This window comes from Helianthus annuus, chromosome 7 (assembly GCF_002127325.2).
Source record: "Helianthus annuus cultivar XRQ/B chromosome 7, HanXRQr2.0-SUNRISE, whole genome shotgun sequence".
NCBI lineage: Eukaryota > Viridiplantae > Streptophyta > Magnoliopsida > Asterales > Asteraceae > Helianthus > Helianthus annuus.
In genome coordinates this window covers 25,805,198-25,825,088 of record NC_035439.2, presented here as the reverse complement: position 1 = coordinate 25,825,088, position 19,891 = coordinate 25,805,198, and the positions used below count along the sequence as shown (strand labels likewise).

The following is a 19,891-nucleotide window of genomic DNA, read 5'->3' as shown; positions in this document are numbered from 1 at the left end:
ATTGTGTGATTATTACACAAGGACTTCAAAGCAATCTCAGGTGAGTACATAGAACCCCATCTTTTACATGTTTTCGAGGAGTTTATGTGAGTACATAAACCCCTCTTTTACTGTTTTCCAAACATTTTGGGGTGAAACACATGTGCCTACTTGTTACTTTCATGCTTTCCATGTTTTCACATCATATACCTGCTATGTTCGTTAGTACATTATAGTACATGATTTCATTACATTTCATGCTATGTATGCCCATTGTGTGCGTACTTAGTACATTGTTTTACATTACATGTCATGCTATATATGCCCATTGTGTGCATACTTAGTACATTGTTTTACATTACATGTCATGCTATATATGCCCATTGTGTGCATACTTAGTACATTGCTTTACATTACATATCATGCTATGTATGCCCATTGTGTGCGTACTTAGTACATTGTTTCACATTACATTTCATACTATTTATGCCCATTGTGTGCATACTTAGTAAAATTGTTTACATCACATGCTTTCATTTTGGTATGGCATTTGGTTTGTTTAACATGGAACAATACATTCATTAACATTAGCTACGCCGTTCGTTAGTAGGAAATGGTACCATAGGAATTGACAACTCCCGTTCCGGACATCCTAGGTTGGTTTGGATGAAAGGAATGACCGAATTCGATACACATAACTTAGATAAACCTTTAATTTGTTTAAGGGTTTATCGTCACAGTCTCAAGGCTTGGATGTATGCATTTTCACAATACCGCATAAATGTTTGTATCAGTATAACATGCATTTGTTCCACAAAACATAACTTTGATTTAAAACCATGTTTTACTTCAATACCTTGTTTTTGTGCATTTTACATATGGTTTAGTTGATATATTTCACTTACCATACATGATATATTTTGGGTACACATTACATGATCTACATTAAACATAAACATTTTGACATTGATATACACATTTGGTGGTTTACATTGAACATAGACATTTCGATATGGTTTACACAATAACACCTGACAATTGATTTATACATGAACAATTTACATGGTGGTCGGTTTGGGTAAATGGTTTGAGTAACGTGGCGTATGTAATATGATACAAACATGGTGGATACGCCGCTGGTACTTCCTATATATAAATGTTTGTATAATATTACCTATAGTAGCATTATTTAAATCATTTCAGTATAGACATATTACCTTTTTCACAAATAACATATTCTTCACAAGACATTGTTTTACAAACAAACTTATCTTATACAAACTCATTTTTACTCTCAATTAACCTTACATTTTATTTATACAAGGTGTATGGTTCGCTTATAAGACATGTCACTTGGGGCGAACCACTCACCACTATAAATACCTGATGTTGTGGTCATTCGAGCGGACATGTATGTGTGCTTGTGGAACGAAACTCTGTCAAATTTACTTCAGAAAGCAATAAAAGCATAGGCATTGGAAAGGACAAGCTGTGTAACTTCACATATACTGATTCCGCCTTTATACGTGAAGATGAACTGTCTCGACTGACATTTCAGGGTCGGAACACGGTCCAACAAGTGGTATCAGAGCTTAGGACGAGGAGTTCATACTACTACAGCTTGAATCTGCAGAAATCTCTCTTTTCTACTCACTTTCTCTCATATTTTTTCTGTTTAAAGTGGTTCCTACGGTTGAAATTGTCTGAAAATTGAATATAACGTGTAAAACATACAAACAACAAACCCTAGAAAGTTTCAGGATAAAACTCGGACTAAAAATGGTTAAAACTGGGTAAAAACATAGATTCGCTTTTTCGGACATTATTGATAGGTTCGCTCGTTATACAGATCAGGTTCGCTTGAAATAATCAATTTGGTTCGCTTGTTCAGACACTTTCACTTGAATTTACTTAGTAGATCCGCTCGAACAAACATAATCAGGTCCACTTGAACGAACCTGATTCACTCTTTTGATCATCAGATCCGCTTATATTGACATTTGAGAGGTTCGCTCGAACAGACAAACTCTGGTTCGCTCGAGCAAACAAACTCTGGTTCGCTTATACGAACATTATCTGGTCCGCTCATCTGGACTTAACTGATTCGCTCATCTAGACAGTTTTTGGTACGCTCAAACGAACCATTACAGATTCGCTTATCAGTCATTTACACAGATAGATTCGCTTTTCTGTCACTATTTTTTCAAAATCTTCGAAAATTTTTCTAAGTGTTGACTGATTTTGCAGGTACATTCACAATGGATGATATTTTCTTGAATCCGTTCAGCGACATGTACGCATTCATGGGAAATTCTGGAAACAATGATACGTCGTCAAGCAATACGAACGAGAATCCACCAAAAGAAAGTAAGAAGGAAGCTTGGGAATCGGAAAGTGCGTTTGGGACATTCAATAAACCACCAAAGCTTATGGCTATCGAGGAGTACAGCCGATGGTCCAGAAAGTTTGAAGATTAGATGATGGCCTTTGCATTTCCAAGTTGGAAAAGTTTGAAGAACGGATATGAGAACGGAAACAAGAATGGTGAAGCTTTAACATCGAGTGATGAGATTGATTCGTTTGTAGCTGAACAAAAGTGTGTGGCATTGTTATTCCAATCTGTCCGAGAAGACATCATTTCTTTGATCGACTATTCAAATGCAAAAGATCTGTGGCAAAAGCTTGAAAAGAAATGTCTAGGAAGTACTAAAATTGTAAAAAATAAAAAGAAACTTCTTAGGAAAGAGTTTGATACGTTTGATTACCTCAAGAATGAGTCAGTTTGTAAAATGATAGAAAGGTTCGGTCATCTGAAGCTGGAATTAGCAAGACATGAAATCAAGTATTCTGATGAAGAACTAGTTGACAAACTATTCGATTCATTACCAGACGAGGTGGATTGGAGATATTATGCACTTTTGTTGAAAACACTATTGAGCCTGCAAAGTTGACTCCAGATTTGGTGATTGAGAGACTTGAAAGTCACGAGCTGGAACTAAAGAAAACGTACAAAGTCAATCACTCATCTTACCAGCAGAATTTGGATCTTTATTATCCAAAAAGCATGATGCCAAAAGCAACTTCTCCAAAGTCCGCATTTTCAGCTGAGAATGTATCTTCAGCAAGCAAAGAAAGTCAAAGCAGTCCAAGCAGCGGAAGTCACAGTGGTTATCACAGTGGATCTTCATTTTCTGCAAATTGTTCTGATGCAAAGTTTTCATGCAACATCGCAATAGATTTGAAGAATGCTCAGAATTTTGATGAGGAGTCGGCTAAACAACAGATGGTATTCTTGGCGTCTGTGTTAGAATCTTATGAAGGGTTGGTGGCTGGTAAGATCGGGAATACAAATCTGACAAAGGAAGATTATGATCAGATAGATCCCGAAGAAATGGAGCTGATCGACATTCGTTGGGCGATGGCGAGTGTTGTTCGTAGAGCACAACGCTTCATGGAAATTACCGGGAGGAAGACGATCGGTGGTCCGTCTACAAAGTTGGGGTTCGATAAATCAAAGGTGACGTGCTTCAAGTGTAAGCAGAAAGGTCACTTCAAGCGAGAATGTAGAAATGCGTATGCTGATGAGTCGGAGAATCCTTTTAGAGACGATTACTACAAAAAGGCGATATATCATCAGAATAAATCCGAGCCGCCTAGATTGAAGCAGGCTGAAGATAACAGAGACAAATCGAGGGCTCTTGCTGTGATTTATGATGATGAGGGGTACGATTGGAGCAAAGAGGTTCTACCGGAGGAAGATGCGGTTGGTTACGCATTTATGGCGAAAAACAATGAACCCATTCCCTGGAAAGATAACCGTACGGAAGAACAGAAGTATCGGTACAGAAAAATGATTGCTGAAAACAAGATCATTAGACTGTCCGGTGTCTATTCGGAAGCAAAGAGAGCGAAAAGATGGGATCCGGATAGAGAGTGTTACTTGGATCCGTATGGCAATATTGCGATTGACGACAAAACACTCGATATCGAAGCCATCATCAAGGAGTATAAAGAAGAGGATGAGTATTGGCAACATAAATGGTGGGGCACTCCAACCGAGAAAATGTTAGAAGAAGAAAAAGAAAAAGAGAGAAAGGAGAAAGAAGAGAAAGAGAAGAAAGAAAAAGAAGAAATCGAGAATTCAAAGAAGGTTGATACAGGCATTATCGATACTATGCAGGAGTTGACAGCAGAGAACCTGGGAAAAATGGCTGACAAAGTGCTGGCTGCGAAAGCACTTGAGGTAGATTCTAACTCTGTGTCTGAGTCAAAGGGCCAGGTCAGTCCAAATTCATCAACAAATGCGTCAGGTAAAAAGATCGACGGAAATGCGGACTTCAAAAATTGCAACAAAGAATGCAATTTTTGTAGCACTGTCACGTACCTCAATGGTGAGAAAATTAAAAATCTGACAGCGAAGGTTAGAAGTGTTGAGGATCAAATTCTTGGTCGTGACAAAACAGTGAAAGCTTCAACTGAACGGATTAGAGAATTAACTGGTCAAATTGAAAAAGATAAAATTGATCATGAAAAGGTTAAAAATGAAAATGAAAGGCCAATTCTCGAAAACCGTCAAATTTCTGAAAAATTTGAAAAACTCAAAAGCACTGTGAAAGACAGTGATGATCGAAGTGGTAAAACTTTTAAAGAAAACGAACATCTAAAAGCAGTGGTAAGAATAAAAGAAGAATCAATTAACAAACAACTAGATGAAATCGCTAAATTGAAACTTAAAGTTCAAGAGGCTGGAATTGAGAACGAACGAATCCAGTTGAAGCTTAACAGTTATAGCTCCGCAAGCTTTGTGTTGCAGCACATTGTTCCCAAACCCATAGGGAAAAACAAAGCTGGCAAAGACGTGTTTTCTGATGGAACCGGCATGGGTTTTCACAAAGTTCCACCGCCGATTTTGCATAATTACACGAAAAAGGAATATGGGTTGGTTGAACTTGAGGAAGAAAGTGAAGTTAAACTTCCTGAGAACATTGATGTCACGTTCACATCTTCCAATGACGTTAGTGTCCAAAATGATGTGGTAAAAAGTGTTGTTGAGAAAGTGCTAAAACCGGAAAGTGACACTTCTGAGGAGGATGGGTGTTTCTTGGACAAATACATTCCGAAACAAAAGTCCAAGAACAACTTAAATGAAGAATCAAACCTTGTCATGTACAAGATGATGGGTTCGGATAAGTTGTTTTTGGATTCAGAGTTTCCGATCGAGAATGTCAACATGAATAAATTGACAAATGTTTTCAAACTGGTCGAAGTTGAGTTGTCAGCATTGAATAATCTGTGTCAAAAGAAAGGTAAAATGAAGTTTGAGAAAGAAAAGGTTTACAACAAGAAATCTGTTAATCCACCGTGTTTTTACAATAACAATAGAAACAACTGGTCGGGTGGTTATCAGGGGGGTAATTCGTATCAGAAAAGAAATGTTTCAAACAAGAAGTTTAACGAGAAGAAAAAGTTTGTGAACAGTTCAAGTTCACTTGCTGATGAGGAGAAACTAATTTTTTCAAAATCTAACAAAGAGTTCTTTGAAAAGAGAGCTTCACAGGCTCAGTCTGAAGGCACGAGTCGGATAGCTGATACTCGTACTTGTTTTACATGTGATCAGGTTGGTCACATTGCACGAAAGTGTACATATGTGATGCCTAAGACTGAAGTTGTGAAGGTTCAAAATAAGAAAGTTGATGTGAAGGGTAAAGCACCGATGGTTGTTGAGAAAGAGGTTGTTGAGAAGAAGAATGTTAAAATTGACAACTTCAAAGTGAAAAATGAACTCGTAAAGAAGTCGGTAACTAAAAATGACATATTTTACAAACGGGTTGCATTAACTCAACAGGTGTGGAAACCTAAAATTGAACCAAAAATTGAGAAGAAAATTTCAACTTCTGAGGTGAAAAAGGCTGAAGAATCAATTACGGTTGATTATGATGCAAATTTTCCACCTCTCAAGGCTGAAAATTTCAAAATTCAAATTGCGAGAGTCAAGGTTAGACCTAAGGCTGATGAGGCCTGGGTGGACACCATGTTTGACTAAACAATTTGAATTGCCGGAGCTTCCTGGTTTGCGAAGCATGAATCGGCATTTTTCTTAAAGTTGTTTAAGTGATGATTTGTTATGTGCAGGATCTTCCAAAACTTGTATCCAGATGGATTATGGATAGTGGAGCGTCAAGACATATGACAGGGAAGACTGCATTACTGTATGATGTGAGAAACATTAACGGTGGTTACGTAGGTTTTGTGGGTAATCAAGGAGGAAAGATCATAGGTGAAGGAACGTTATCGAATGGAATCGTAACGTTTGAGAGAGTTAACTACATCGCTGAGCTGGAGAACAACCTGCTGAGTATCTCTCAGATCTGTGACAGGATGTATACTACTCATTTCACTGACAAAGAATGTTTGATCTTAAAACCGGGATTTGTGATACCTGAGGAATGGATCATCATGAGGGCACCGAGAGTCAATGATCTGTACGTGTTGGACATGAGCGTAGCTACTACAACCACGGGTCAGGCTCATTGTTTTGTGTTCAGGGCAACGGAGAAAGAATCAAGATTGTGGCACCGAAAGATGGGGCATATTCATCTTAGGAAAATGAATCATTTGGGGCATAACGATTTGGTCACAGGAGTGCATGTCAAAGGTTTTCATCTGGAAGGGGAGTGCATAAGTTGTGTCAAAGGAAAACAGAAGAAAAAGTCACACCCTACAAAGCAAGTCAATTCAGCTTCGAGACCTTTGGAAGGACTTCACATGGATTTGTTTGGACCAGTGAATGTCAAGAGTATTACAGGAGACTACTACTGTTTGGTCGTAACTGATGATTATTCCAGATTTTCGTGGGTTTCATTCTTGAAATCAAAAGACGAAACGTTTGACAGCTTGATGGCGTTGTTTAAAAGAATTGAGAATTTGTACCAAAGGCCTATCTGTAGAATTCGTAGTGATAATGGTACTGAGTTCAAAAACAGTAAGATGGAAGAATTTTGTGATGAACGAGGTATACTGCATGAGTTTAGTGCTCCGTACACTCCGCAGCAGAATGGAGTTGCAGAACGCAAAAACCGGACGCTAATCGAGACAGCCAGAACGATGCTTGCAGACTCTAAGTTGCCAATTAATTTCTTGGCTGAAGCTATTTCTACTGCATGCTATACTCTCAACAGAGTTCTTACTGTCAAGAAGTTCAACAAGACGTGTTTTGAGCTAATCAATAACCGCAAGCCGAATTTGAAGTATTTAGAACCGTTTGGGTCACCCTGTACGGTTATAGTGTCTGACGGAAAGTTTGGTTCGAAGAGCATTGAGGGAATCTTTGTTGGCTATTCAAGTCCTATGCGTCGTGTCTTCGTTCCAAGTGAGAAGCGGATTATTGAAGCAGCAAATGTTGAATGTCAAGGTTACACTATGCCGTCACAGAATCCTGGCGATTCATGGCGTTATCATTATGACAAACTTTGGGATTCATTTGACATGATAGAGGAGTTAGGGAAGAAGAAGATTTCTTTGATGAGCTGGATATTTTGCGAGAGTATGAGTCGCAGCTCAGGTTCCCAGCAGAATATTCTGAAAGACCTCGGGAAACTTCAAATGATGATGAAGCAGGTCCTAGCAATGCTGGTGAACATGATGATGAAGTTGCTCCTGGTAATCAGGAATGATGATCAAGAAGCTGATAACATGCCAGTTTTTTACCATGGTGATTCAGATCTTGAGGGGGAGCAGATCCAGTTATCAAGTCAAACAAACCAAGTTGGTGAACAAGATGCAGAACAGAGTGTTACTAATCTGGAGGGAAATGTAGATGTTCCAAGCGAAGTGATGCCGCGAACTCTTTCTTATCATCCAGAGGAGTTGATCATAGGAGAATTGCAATCGGGCGTTCGCACGAGACGTCAAATTGACCAAGGCCTTACTGTTTTTATTCTACAGTAGCACCTTTACAAACTGAATTTTCACTAAGTTGTTTTATCTCGCAGATTGAACCGAGAACTTACAAAGAGGCGCTTACTGAAGACTCTTGGGTCATAGCGATGCAAGAAGAGTTAAGTCAGTTTGAAAAGTTGGGAGTGTGGAAGTTAGTGGATTTGCCGGAGGGTCAAAGGAAAATCAATACCAAATGGGTATTCAAATGTAAGAGGGATGATAGAGGAGTTGTTGTAAGAAACAAAGCTCGACTCGTTGTTCAAGGCTTTAGTCAACATGAGGGGATTGATTTTACCGAAGTCTATGCTCCTGTAGCTCGACTAGAGGCTATCAGAAATTTCCTAGCATTTGCGTCTTGGAAGAATTTCAAAGTATATCAGTTGGATGTAAAGTCAGCGTTTCTTTATGGGAAGGTCAAAGAGGAGGTTTATGTTGGTCAGCCGCCGGGCTTTACTGACCCAATCCACAAGAACAAAGTTTATCTGCTGGACAAAGCGTTGTATGGTCTACATCAGGCACCGAGAGCCTGGTACGAGACTTTGTCTCAACACCTACTCGCTAACCAGTTCATACGTGGAAAAGTGGATGCCACTCTCTTCACTAAAGTCGTTGATGGTCGTCTTCTGATAGTACAAATTTATGTGGATGATATACTTTTTGGGTCAACGAATGAGAAATTGTGCAAAGATTTCGAACATGTGATGAAGCAGAAATTCGAAATGTCATCAATGGGGGAGATGAAATTCTTTCTGGGTCTACAAGTTGAACAACTACCTGAAGGAATTTTCATTCATCAAACGAAGTACGTTCATGATATTCTAGAGAAATTTGGGATGTCAAGTTCTACTCCAGCTGCTACCCCACTTGCGGCTAATCATGGGATTCACCCAGATCTCACCGGAGACAGGGCTGATGAAACGTTCTACAGTTCCATGATCGGTTCTTTGATGTATCTAAGTGCTTCACGTCCTGATATCATGTACCCAACGTGCCTCGCAGCAAGATTTCAGTCTAACCTGAGAGCATCGCACATGATTATTGTCAAGAGGATATTACGTTACCTGAGAGGTACTCCGTCATTGGGGTTATGGTATCCTAGGAAAGGCGATTTTACGCTCGAAGGGTATTCCGATTCGGATTTCGGATGCTGCAAAGTCAACGCGAAATCAACAACTGCAGGATGCCAGTTCTTTGGTCCTAGATTGGTTACTTGGCAGTGTAAGAAACAAACGTCTGTAGCGTTATCTACATGTGAAGCGGAGTATGTCTCTGCTAACAGTTGCTGCTCTCAGATCCTGTGGATACAGCAACAGATGCGCGACTACGGTTTGCAGTTTCTTAACACACCTCTGTTTGTTGATAATGAGGCCGCAATTAACATTACTAAAAATCCAGTACATCACGCTAAAACTAAACACATAGAGATTCGTCATCACTTTATTCGAGATTGTTTCGAGAAAAAGTTGATACGAATTGAGAAAATCCACACTGACGAACAAAAAGCTGATTTGCATACCAAAGCTTTTGATAAAAATCGGTTTCAATATTTGTTAAAACTTAATGGTATGAAATTGCTTTCGGTGTCGGATGAAATTGTGAGCGTTGATGAAAGTACTGTTGCGGATGAAGACGAGAAACAATCTGCAATGGTTTGTCGATTTTTTACGTGTTTTGGTATTTAGGGGGAGATAGTTGTATATAGATATATTTTTAGAAAATACAAAAACAGTAAAAAATGCAAAAATACAATAACATGATAAAATCGAAAAAGAGCTTGTGTATATAGGGAAAATGATAGTACATCGGCTAGACAATTACAGTATGCTAAAGACTTGGAAATACTAAATGAGTTAAACAGTCTCACTATATATGTGTCGATAGATTTTCGTACATTTAGTAGATTTATTCAGGATATAAACCTAAAATTTCAAACTTGTGAAATTCGTGGGGAACACTACTTGGATATATAGGTAACCCCTGAAATCTCGTTTGAAAGGTCTTGTATTCTGATATACTAGGTTTTATACTCAATGATGTCTGGGGTATTATTCCGGGACTTTTGCTGAACGGAAGTTCTGACTTGACTAATACTTTCATCAAAATGCTTGAAACATAGCATAAACCCTCAGCATGCAGATGAAACAATAAAATTGATAGTCGATGCTGCTGTAATGCAAAAAGATCCTCTAAAGGGGACATACTGAAAAGTCGAAGCTGATATCTCTTTGCGCATACGGAAGTATCGACCTGAGATCCCTCAGCCCTCGCACACCTAATTTATATAAAGATATCATTGTAGTATTTTCACCTGTAAGACTGAATATTGAGATTCTGGATACGGGAGTATATTCAAGAGGTGGGACACATGAATTGAGCTAAGTTCATAAGACATCTAAATAGTATCCTGAGTAGATTGAAATCTGTGTGAGAATTTAAGATGGATCAGTATATCGACAATCGAGGTGAATTGTTTAAGTCTGAGTATGTAATGTAGCTTAACGGTACTTGTGATTTGTCTGTAAAGCTGATATGATTCCCTGACACGCTCGCCAAAAATAAGTTTGTAAATAGTTTACTTTCTGCAATTTAAGTTTTCTGTATTTCATTTTTTAGTTTAGATCATCTTAAAATCCAAAAAGATTTTACATTTCTGTTTTATTTTAGACAAACCAAAGTAGAGAGTTGATTGTTGGATTCTTAGAGACTGAAGCAGATGCAGGGGATTCTGAGCTGAAGAATGAGGAGAGCTTACTTTGTTGAAGTTGGAAAGATGTTTTCAAAGTCAAAAACAAGTTCATTAACTTGATACTTGTTATTTTCAGAAAAAAAAGTTGAAAATGTTTTTACTAAATCAGTTTGTTTCGTCAAAAGATCAACCAGGGTCATTAAATTGAACTTGGTAGATTAATCAAGTGATCAGGGTCATTAACTTGAACTTGAATACTTGAGTGGATTTTTAAAGCTGATTGGTTTTTAGTTTTATTGTTTAAAAGAAAAATATATTCTAATGTTATTGGTAGAGTAACAGGTTTGGACTTCATTATTCCCAACGGAGGCAAATTGTCAAAGCTTGAACCAGATATCTCAGATCTCAGCATATTGAGAGGGGGAGTCTGTGAAAGGGGGAGTCTGGATCAACAGCTATAGGGAAGTTTGAAGATGGAGTTAGGTTGTGATTCTGAAACCTGTGAAGATAAAGTGGTTATGAAGCAAAGACAGAGTTGGAGAAAAGACCAAGATCGAAGACTCAGGAGCTGGAGACTGCTGAAGACTACGTCAACATCCAAGGGGGAGTCTGTTGATGCATGGAATGTCTGTTGACTACGTCTACGTGAAGTCTTAGGTCAAGATAGGTCAACAGAGGGTCTAAATAGTCAAAATATGTATTTTAAGGTGTAGGTTCGCTTTTATGTACATATTGAATGTAGGTTCGCTTATTGTGCATCAGGTAGGTTCGCTCATTAGTCAAGGTGTATGGTTCGCTTATAAGACATGTCACTTGGGGCGAACCACTCACCACTATAAATACCTGATGTTGTGGTCATTCGAGCGGACATGTATGTGTGCTTGTGGAACGAAACTATGTCTAAATGACCCAGCTGCAGACTTTGTTTGGAATCGGTGGATTACTAACAAGAGTCTGATGTTCGTTTAGAGAGCGATGGAAGGAAAGATCCCGACGGCGACTGCGTTAAGGAACAGAGGTCTGAATATACCTGATGTTACCTGCAAGATATGCGGGGCGGCAGAGGAAACGGCGGACCATGTTCTCATTCAATGCAATTTCGCTAAAAGAATTTGGGACAAGATTGTAAATTGGATCGGCATTCCAATGGTAAACCTGGAAGGAAGCATAAAAGACTTACTTCAAGAATTGTTTGGATTACAAAGGAACAAAAAGGTAAGGAAAGCGACACACGCAATAGCTATTCAAACAATGTGGATATTATGGAAGAATAGGAATGGAAAAGTATTTTCAAACAAACACGGTCCGGCACAATTAATAACAGAGGAGATCAAAGAAGCTTCGTATAAAAGTTTGAGGGTGAGATCAAAGTATACTTCGGTTACACGTCAAGAATGGTGGGATTTTAATGTAGTTTTGTAATTTGTTTATTTTTAAGCTTTTCTTTTTGTATTATCCAGCTTCTGGCTGGTTGTTTTGTTTTGTTTTGTATTGGTTTTGAGTTAATAAAAGTTCTGTTGGCTATTAAAAAAAGCGTTTAAACATAAAAATATGTTTAACATAATATTGACAAGGTAAAGACTCTTAGAAATGTATGTTCACTAAATTGCAGTGTTGTTCTCATGGCGGAAAAGTGGATTATCAGCAAAATGCTTAGCCACTAGTCCACAACCCTACCTTCTTTACATGGCGCAATTGTTAACTAGTCAGTCAAATTCAAATAACCAAGCGTGAGCAATGAGCACTATAACACCCCAAAATTTTATTTTGTATAATACTGATAAATTTAGTTTGGGAACTATTGGCATATGTTCACTTAACTTATTGTAAAATAAGACTAAATCAAACTATGATCAAAAGTGTAATGTTGAGACTTTCATGTTCGATGTCCAAATTAACCCTAGGTTAGGAGCATCCCCCTTTTGGTTAGGTTTGACTTTCTGTTTAAGTTGTATTAATCTTCATGGTTTGGTTTGCAAGAAAGGGATAAAAGCATAATTATCATTTTGATTGGATATTTAGCTTTTTTGTTTATCTAATCTATTCAATCTTCTCTTCCATCCTTAATGAGAGTAGGATCATCAATTTTCTTGATCTTAGATAGTTCATGTGATTCTTATACAACTGGTCTTCAAGTTTTTTTTTTTTTTTACTTTGAGCATCTCTCTTACATATGCCCTTGCAACCATATCATCTGGTGCATGTTTTTCCAACTCTTCCATTTTATCCCTTATATCCTCCTCCAATTCTTTGTTTTTGTTTGTGGTCTTGGAAACCTTTTTCCATGTGTTTTGTTTTCTTGGAGAAGGAGTTCTTTCACTATCTTCATCTTAGGGGCTGTTTCTTTACCTTTTAAATGAGTTCTTAATGGTTCAGACCTCTTACTAATTCAGCACTTAATGGTTCAGACTGTTTGTTTCGCGAGCAGATGTCTGACAGACATTTGCCTCTGAATGGTTAAGCATTGAACTAAGGGGCTGATTGTTTACCTCTTAATGAGGCTCTTAATGGTTCAGACCTCTTACTGGTTCAACACTTAATGGTTCGGACTGTTTGTTTCACGAGCAGATGTCTGAATGGTTCAAACATGTGCCTCTGAATGGTTAAGAATTATACAGCGTCTGAATGGTTAAGACCTGTAATCTAAATTGGTTAGACATTTGCCTTTGAACGGTTAAGCATTGTACAGGCTCTTAGTAGTTTAGACCTCTTACTGGTTCAACACTTAATGGTTCAGAGCTCTTACTGGTTAAGTACTTAACCATTCAGATGTTGCCAAACAGCCCCTAAGTTTAAAAGGCTAAGACCTCTAATCTGAATTGGTTAGATGTTTGTCTCTGAACAGTTAATGATTATACTGCCTCTTAATGATTCATACCTCTTACTGGTTCAACACTTAATAGTTCAGACCTCTTTTGGGTTCAACACTTAACCTTTCAGAAGTTTCCAAACAACCCCTTATAATGATTCAAGCACCACTTATTTTCTTTTTTTTTTTATCTTGAAACACCATAGATACCTTTTAAGAAGCATCTTCAATAGTTGATTTTGAAACAAATGAAGTCTTCTCAATGCTTACATGTGCTTACATATACAAAAACATGATTAATTGCGAGTTTTTATATTAAAATGACAATAAAACCAAACTCAGGGGTTAAATTTCACTTTTTGCAAAGTTTCTGAATTAGGCCGCAGTCGCTACACGCGAAGGAGAGTAAGTGCTCTCGCGCGTGGCTCGAAGCAGCCCAATTTCAGACCTGATCGTTTTGATCGTGAATTTCACCATTATTAACCGTTTAATATTACATTTAATCTGTTTAACTGATTTTAACCATTCATCTTGACCTTAAACATTTACCTAACTCCTAACTACCGCAATTAACCTTAATCCACCCGTTTTTAACCATCAACCACCTATTAATTGCAACCCAACCACATTTGGGATGCCAAACAAATTCAAATTGACTCGCCCATATCTCCCACTCTACTTCTTCTAACTATAAATTGGAGACACCCTCTCACTCACCTCCGTTTCCTTAACATTTCCCCTCTCATAGTCGATTAACCTATGTAACTTGCGAATTTCGCAAAATAAAGACAAAAGGTTTGACTGGAGTTCTACACTTAACCATTGAGTCTCTTTATTCTTGCAAAGTGTTGGATTTAGTCTAGAGAACAAAACCCCTAAGTGGGTTTTGGCTAACCCTGCTGGAATCGTTCCTATTTTGCAAGAAGATGCCATGAATCTTGTTCTTAGTAATGTTTAACTATTCTATTTTCCCTTTACCAAACCAAAGTGACAACCTAGTCCAATGCTTGCCACTTTGTGTTAAGCTTGAGTTGTGTAGGAGGTCATGGATTCAAATCCCACTCCCCGCATTTTTTTGTTCTTTTTATTTCTCATGTATAACCATATTCAATCACCTAAATAATTAATAAAATCAAGTAATATACCTGTTAGGGATAGAATTTCATTGCCTATGGATCACAGATCCTCAAGTGTAGCTTGGATCACGGATCCTCAGTTCAGTTTGAATTAAGGATCCTCAGGAGACGCTGCGAGAATAAGGATCCACGATCCTCATTGTTATTCTGAACTAACGATTGTTTCCATCACCTTTTGGCTTGTTTTGCAGGTATGTTTCAAAGAGGACTTATTCCATCCGAGATTCCAGGGGAATATGCTTTCCATTTTCAACATGTGCACAGGCTGATGACCGTTGGTGGTGATCGTGGGTGAATGGCTAATTTTTCGGATAGTTAGTTAGGATATTTTTAGCTAGAATAAGAGGGGTATTGAGCTTATTATTAGAAACTACTTGCACTTCTCGAAACACACATCATTTCTACTGCCAACTTTCGAATACACACACACTAGAGATCATTGTATCAAGCTCAATATTTCCGAAGTTGTAAACTTGTTTGTGCAATAAACTTGATAGTGATAGTTTTCACTATCCGAGGTTTTTTATGCCGGAGATCATTCATTGATCAAGGGCTTTTTCCTCGTATAAATCCTTGTGTTCATCATTCATTTCACTCATACATTGTTCATACATTTTATCATTTAACCAAGCATCACACCTCTCAAAATCGGATTTGGTTGCATTATTCTTGTGTGATTTTTGACCAAAACAGTTTGGCGCCCACCGTGGGGCAATCGGTGCTTCATTCTTAAAAATTTTATCCATTTCACTCATTTCTGTTCGTAACCTTCAACTACATGGCTTCTCAAGTGAAGAACACTTCAAGATCCATGCCGGCGATCACCTCTTCACAGGGCATTCCACCTTTGCCTCCTGTTTCTTCTGGATCCCAGAAGAATGCCGAGAATGCTGCGAAGAAACAAACCCTCGTTTTCTCAAAATCGACTACTGTTGTTACTTCTGGCCCTACTAACAATGATCTTTATTCTTTGATTTTGTAGATTAAGGGTTACATGCAACAGCAGGACAAAACTAACGACAGGATCCTTCGAGAAATTGATGAGATCAAGAAATTGAAAAGATCAGCGGAGGATCACTCCCCATTGCTGCCTAGACCACTGGATTTTGGCACTCCGGCAACAAATGTCCGACATTCTACATCATCAGATATCCAGCACCAGGGGGGATCATCAAGTATGCAATATGGATCATCGGCAATGACACAGGCTCAAGGATCCTACTTTCAACCTTCAGGATCCTCTCTTCAGCCTGAAGGATCCTCCTTCCAGCATCAAGGATCCTTCTCTAGTTCAAGAGGATACGTGGGGACACAGACAGTTCACGGATCCTACTCTGAGTATCCAGGATCCTCATTTCAGGTTCAAGGATCCTCATCTCAGGTTCATGGATCCATGGATTATCGTCCAAGACCCCCAGTTTCGGTGTATCAAGGATCCAACATCATTCAGGATCAACGATCCTTAAGGAGTGCACAACCGAGAAGTTCAGAGATTTACTTGGGAGACTTCATACCTATGCAAACTATTGCTTCGTCTGGTCCCTCAATCATCCCAGAATCACGCCAATATGGATTCACATCAGGAATCCCAACCTTGAATCCATCAGAAGGTAACACTTTGAATACTTCTTATAATGCTAACCATGGCTTTGTGAAGGATACATGAATCAACCAAGCTATGGCTAGGGAACTGAAAAACTCAAGGATATGATATCCAGCGTTCCAGGAGTGGTTAAGCCCATTCCTGAAATCCCGATGGGAGTCACAAGATATCTCGTTTTGCACCACATATTTATGATGCAGAGATACCAAAGAGGTTTCAGACACCAAACATGAAGCTGTATGATGGCTCAACTGATCCAGAAGAGCATGTAGCTCAGTAAAGGGAAAGAATGCAGATCAATCCCATTCCTGAAAGGTTAAAGGAAGCATGTCTATGCAAGGGTTTCGGATCCACACTGACAGGATCAGCTCTTAAATGGTTGCTAAGTCTTCCCCCTTACTCTATTAGTTCATTTGCTAATCTAGTTAATTTGTTTAATAGCCAATTCTCATGTAGTAGGAGATTTGAACGTTTAACTAATTATCTGTATAGGGTAACTCAAGGTCAAAACGAATCACTTAGAGATTATATCACTAAATTCAGTAGAGAATCCTTAGAAATTCCTAACCTGGATATTGCTACGGCTGTAGAAGCTTTCAAAATGGGTTTACTTAAGGATTCACTATTCTATGCTGATCTTGTCATGACCCCTTGCAGGAATCTTGATGAAGTGAGAACCAGGGCCCTCAGGTTCATTCGCTTAGAGGATGATAAAAGGATCCAGGAGAGACTGTCAGGGTCCTCCAAGCAGGAAAAGCAAGGATCCTATTTCAGGAACAACAAATCCAAATCATATAACAAGTCTGATAATGTGCATGCAGTGGAGCAAGAAGAGGATGATGAAGATTATCTACCCATTTCTGAATATTGCTTTTTTGTTGATAATAATGAACTAATCCTTGCAATGAAGAACTTAGGTGAGAAAGCAAGATGGCCCAGAAAGAATGATAAGCCAGCTGCTACAAAAGATAAATCCAAATGGTGTGCCTAACATGAAGATTTCGGTCATCTCACTAATGAAGGCATAGCACTCAGGAAAGAGATTGGTTACTTGTTAAGCAAAGGGCATTTGAAGGAGCTACTTGGAAGGAAAAAGTCAAGGATCCAGGATCCTGAAAAGATTCCGGAAAGAGCTCCTGCTCCTCCAGCTGATGCACAAATTATCAATTTCATTTCTGGTGGATCAGACATATGTGGAACTTCATTTTCAGCAGCTAAGAGGCATGCTAAAGAGACAAAGATGGATAATGGGGATAGACCCATTCGAACCTCAACCCTTACACAGGAGAAAGTTATAACCTTTGATGAGGATGATCGTATGGATATTCAGGATCCTCATCATGATGGTCTTGTTATTACATTGTTTATTTCTAATCATTTTGTTCGCGGGATTCTGATAGATGGATGAAGCTCAGTGAACATCATTCAACTTGATGTCCTCAAGAAGATGAACATCCCTGAATCAGAAATTATCCCAAGATCATCGGTTCTTGTGGGATTCAGTGGAGAAACCAAGAACATATTGGGGGACATTAATGTTGGGATTGAACCCTACCAAAGGAACAAATAATGTAAAGCCAAAACCGGATCACATCAGTGGACTAACAATAAGCAGCAGCCTACACTTTGCTTTCCCCTTGAATGTGGCTCAAACATTTGATACGCTCCAAAGTACTGCCTATATCAACATCTACTGACCTACAACTGCTGATCAACACAAAGACTGATGAAGACTAAAAGCCCTGCTGTTCAATCTGCTGCCTTGAGTCATGCACTGCTGTTCATGACAAGTACTGCTAGGTTCACAGCAGTGGAACGATGCAGCAGCATTTCTATTCATCTTATGTAAACTTTATACACTATCAGTAGTTAGCAAAGCAGTAGTTGTATAGATCAGTAGATAGAGTTTGTTAGGTTGTTAAATGTCACTTTCATGGTGACGTCAGCTGAGATGCTTCAGTGGTTTGGATTGTCTATAAATGTAACAGTACTCTGTACTGTTACATTTGATCATTTTGAGTGAGTTTTTCTCCTCAATTCAATCCTTTCATCTTGTACAACCAACCTTGGGGTATCAGGCTGAGGGGGAGCTTACTATTGTAAGCATGCTTGTAATCTTTTGATTTTCATTGTAATCATTCAACTTAATGAGAAAGCATGTGTTTATCAAACTATTCTCTTCTTTGATTATGTTTATAAAGTTTGTATTCATTTCCGCTGCACTTTACATCGCTTTATATCCATTGATTTGTCAAATTCTTACAAACAAGCATAATCATGACAGCCTATGACAGCCTCCGATCCTAACAATTGGTATCAGAGCTTGGACAGTCAAATTCGATCTAACAATCAATTTGATATAACAGTTCAGCTCAAAATTCATTGATACTGAGGATTGATTGTATTTAGTTGAAATACAGAGTAACGAGGAATCATGTTCAAAATGATGACTCAAAAGCTTTGTAAAACAACCGAGATGTCATAAGATCCACAAATTTCATACAACTGGTGATGTCATGCACAAATCACTCTTAGTTTCCAGATCTGGAAACTTATCTGGTAACTATGGTATGTTTATCCTCATTCAAAATTGATTTCAACTGTTGTTATGAAATTTGTGATGTTTTCATATTTTACACTAAAGTATGCACCTCAGATTAGCAAAACCTATGTTCATCTAAACACTGGTGCTCTGCTAACATAGAAAGAGGGAAATAAAGCTTTAGTCAAAATTTCTTATGTGCTCAAAGGCAGGTTGAGAATCCTCAAAAGGACCTAATCAACTTTGTCAAAACACATTAAGAAAATAAGGTGTCAAAACAGTCCAAATCATACGTAATGTGAGATCTGGTAATAAAACATGTACAAATGTGGCCAGATCTCTCAAAACATTACTTCAAAATGATTCTGGACTAAGCTTCTTCAAAATAAAATCTCCCAGTGAGAATTTCTGAACATGTGAATGGAAAGGGTAAAAAGGGAAAATGAACAAATCTCAAAGTGTGGCTATCTCAAAACTTTTGAATCCAAAAGAAAACGAGTATAAGCATAAAACACTTATGAGGTCAAAGTTGGGTAAATAGTGGTCATCATGGAACTGTGTGCTTTCTTCAAATACAGGAATCGTTCAGGTAACAATGCCATCTCCAGTGATTGTCCTTGAAAGAAGAATTTACAATCAATTGTCAAGAAAATGACCCCAAACAATGGTCAAAATAACTTGAGAATGATATGCTCATGAACTTATTTGAATAGCTGTCAGATCCTTTTGATGATTTTCAAAACATCCTTTAATTTTTTTAAGGTGTTTTTCTCAAATAAAGCCGGATATATTATCTCATTGTTCCTGGATAATATATTTTGTTCTTTTACTCATTTTTTGTATCGTAAAAGTTTCTCACCGGTCAGGATGTAATTTCTTAATTTTTGTGTGATATTACTATCCTTAAATCTGATCAAAAGGAAATGGCACACATACAAAGCTATCAAAGCTCACATTCAAAGTGCCTCTGGAAAAGTTCCCTCCACTGTTCTCTTCATGAACGAACCCTTCTCAGATAATGCCAAAAAGGCGAAGAAGATCAAGTGGAAGAAAAAGGGAATTGATGATGGTATATATGTTGAGCCAGAAAGTAGCCAAACCAAAACTGCAGTATCAACACACACCACATCACCACACACCACCACAACTACTGTTCCACCACCATCTGTGTCTACAGCACCAAAACCACCATCACCAT

At 38.3% G+C, this 19,891-nt stretch overlaps 1 protein-coding gene across 1 annotated transcript; it reads left to right on the top strand.

The window, feature by feature from the left end:
- The first annotated feature begins 11,578 nt into the window (after positions 1 to 11,578).
- On the top strand, positions 11,579 to 12,025 carry LOC110866624. The gene has a single exon (XM_022115767.1). The coding sequence runs from the start codon at positions 11,579 to 11,581 to the stop codon at positions 12,023 to 12,025; it is 447 nt and encodes a 148-aa protein (XP_021971459.1).
- Positions 12,026 to 19,891: the final 7,866 nt, after the last annotated feature.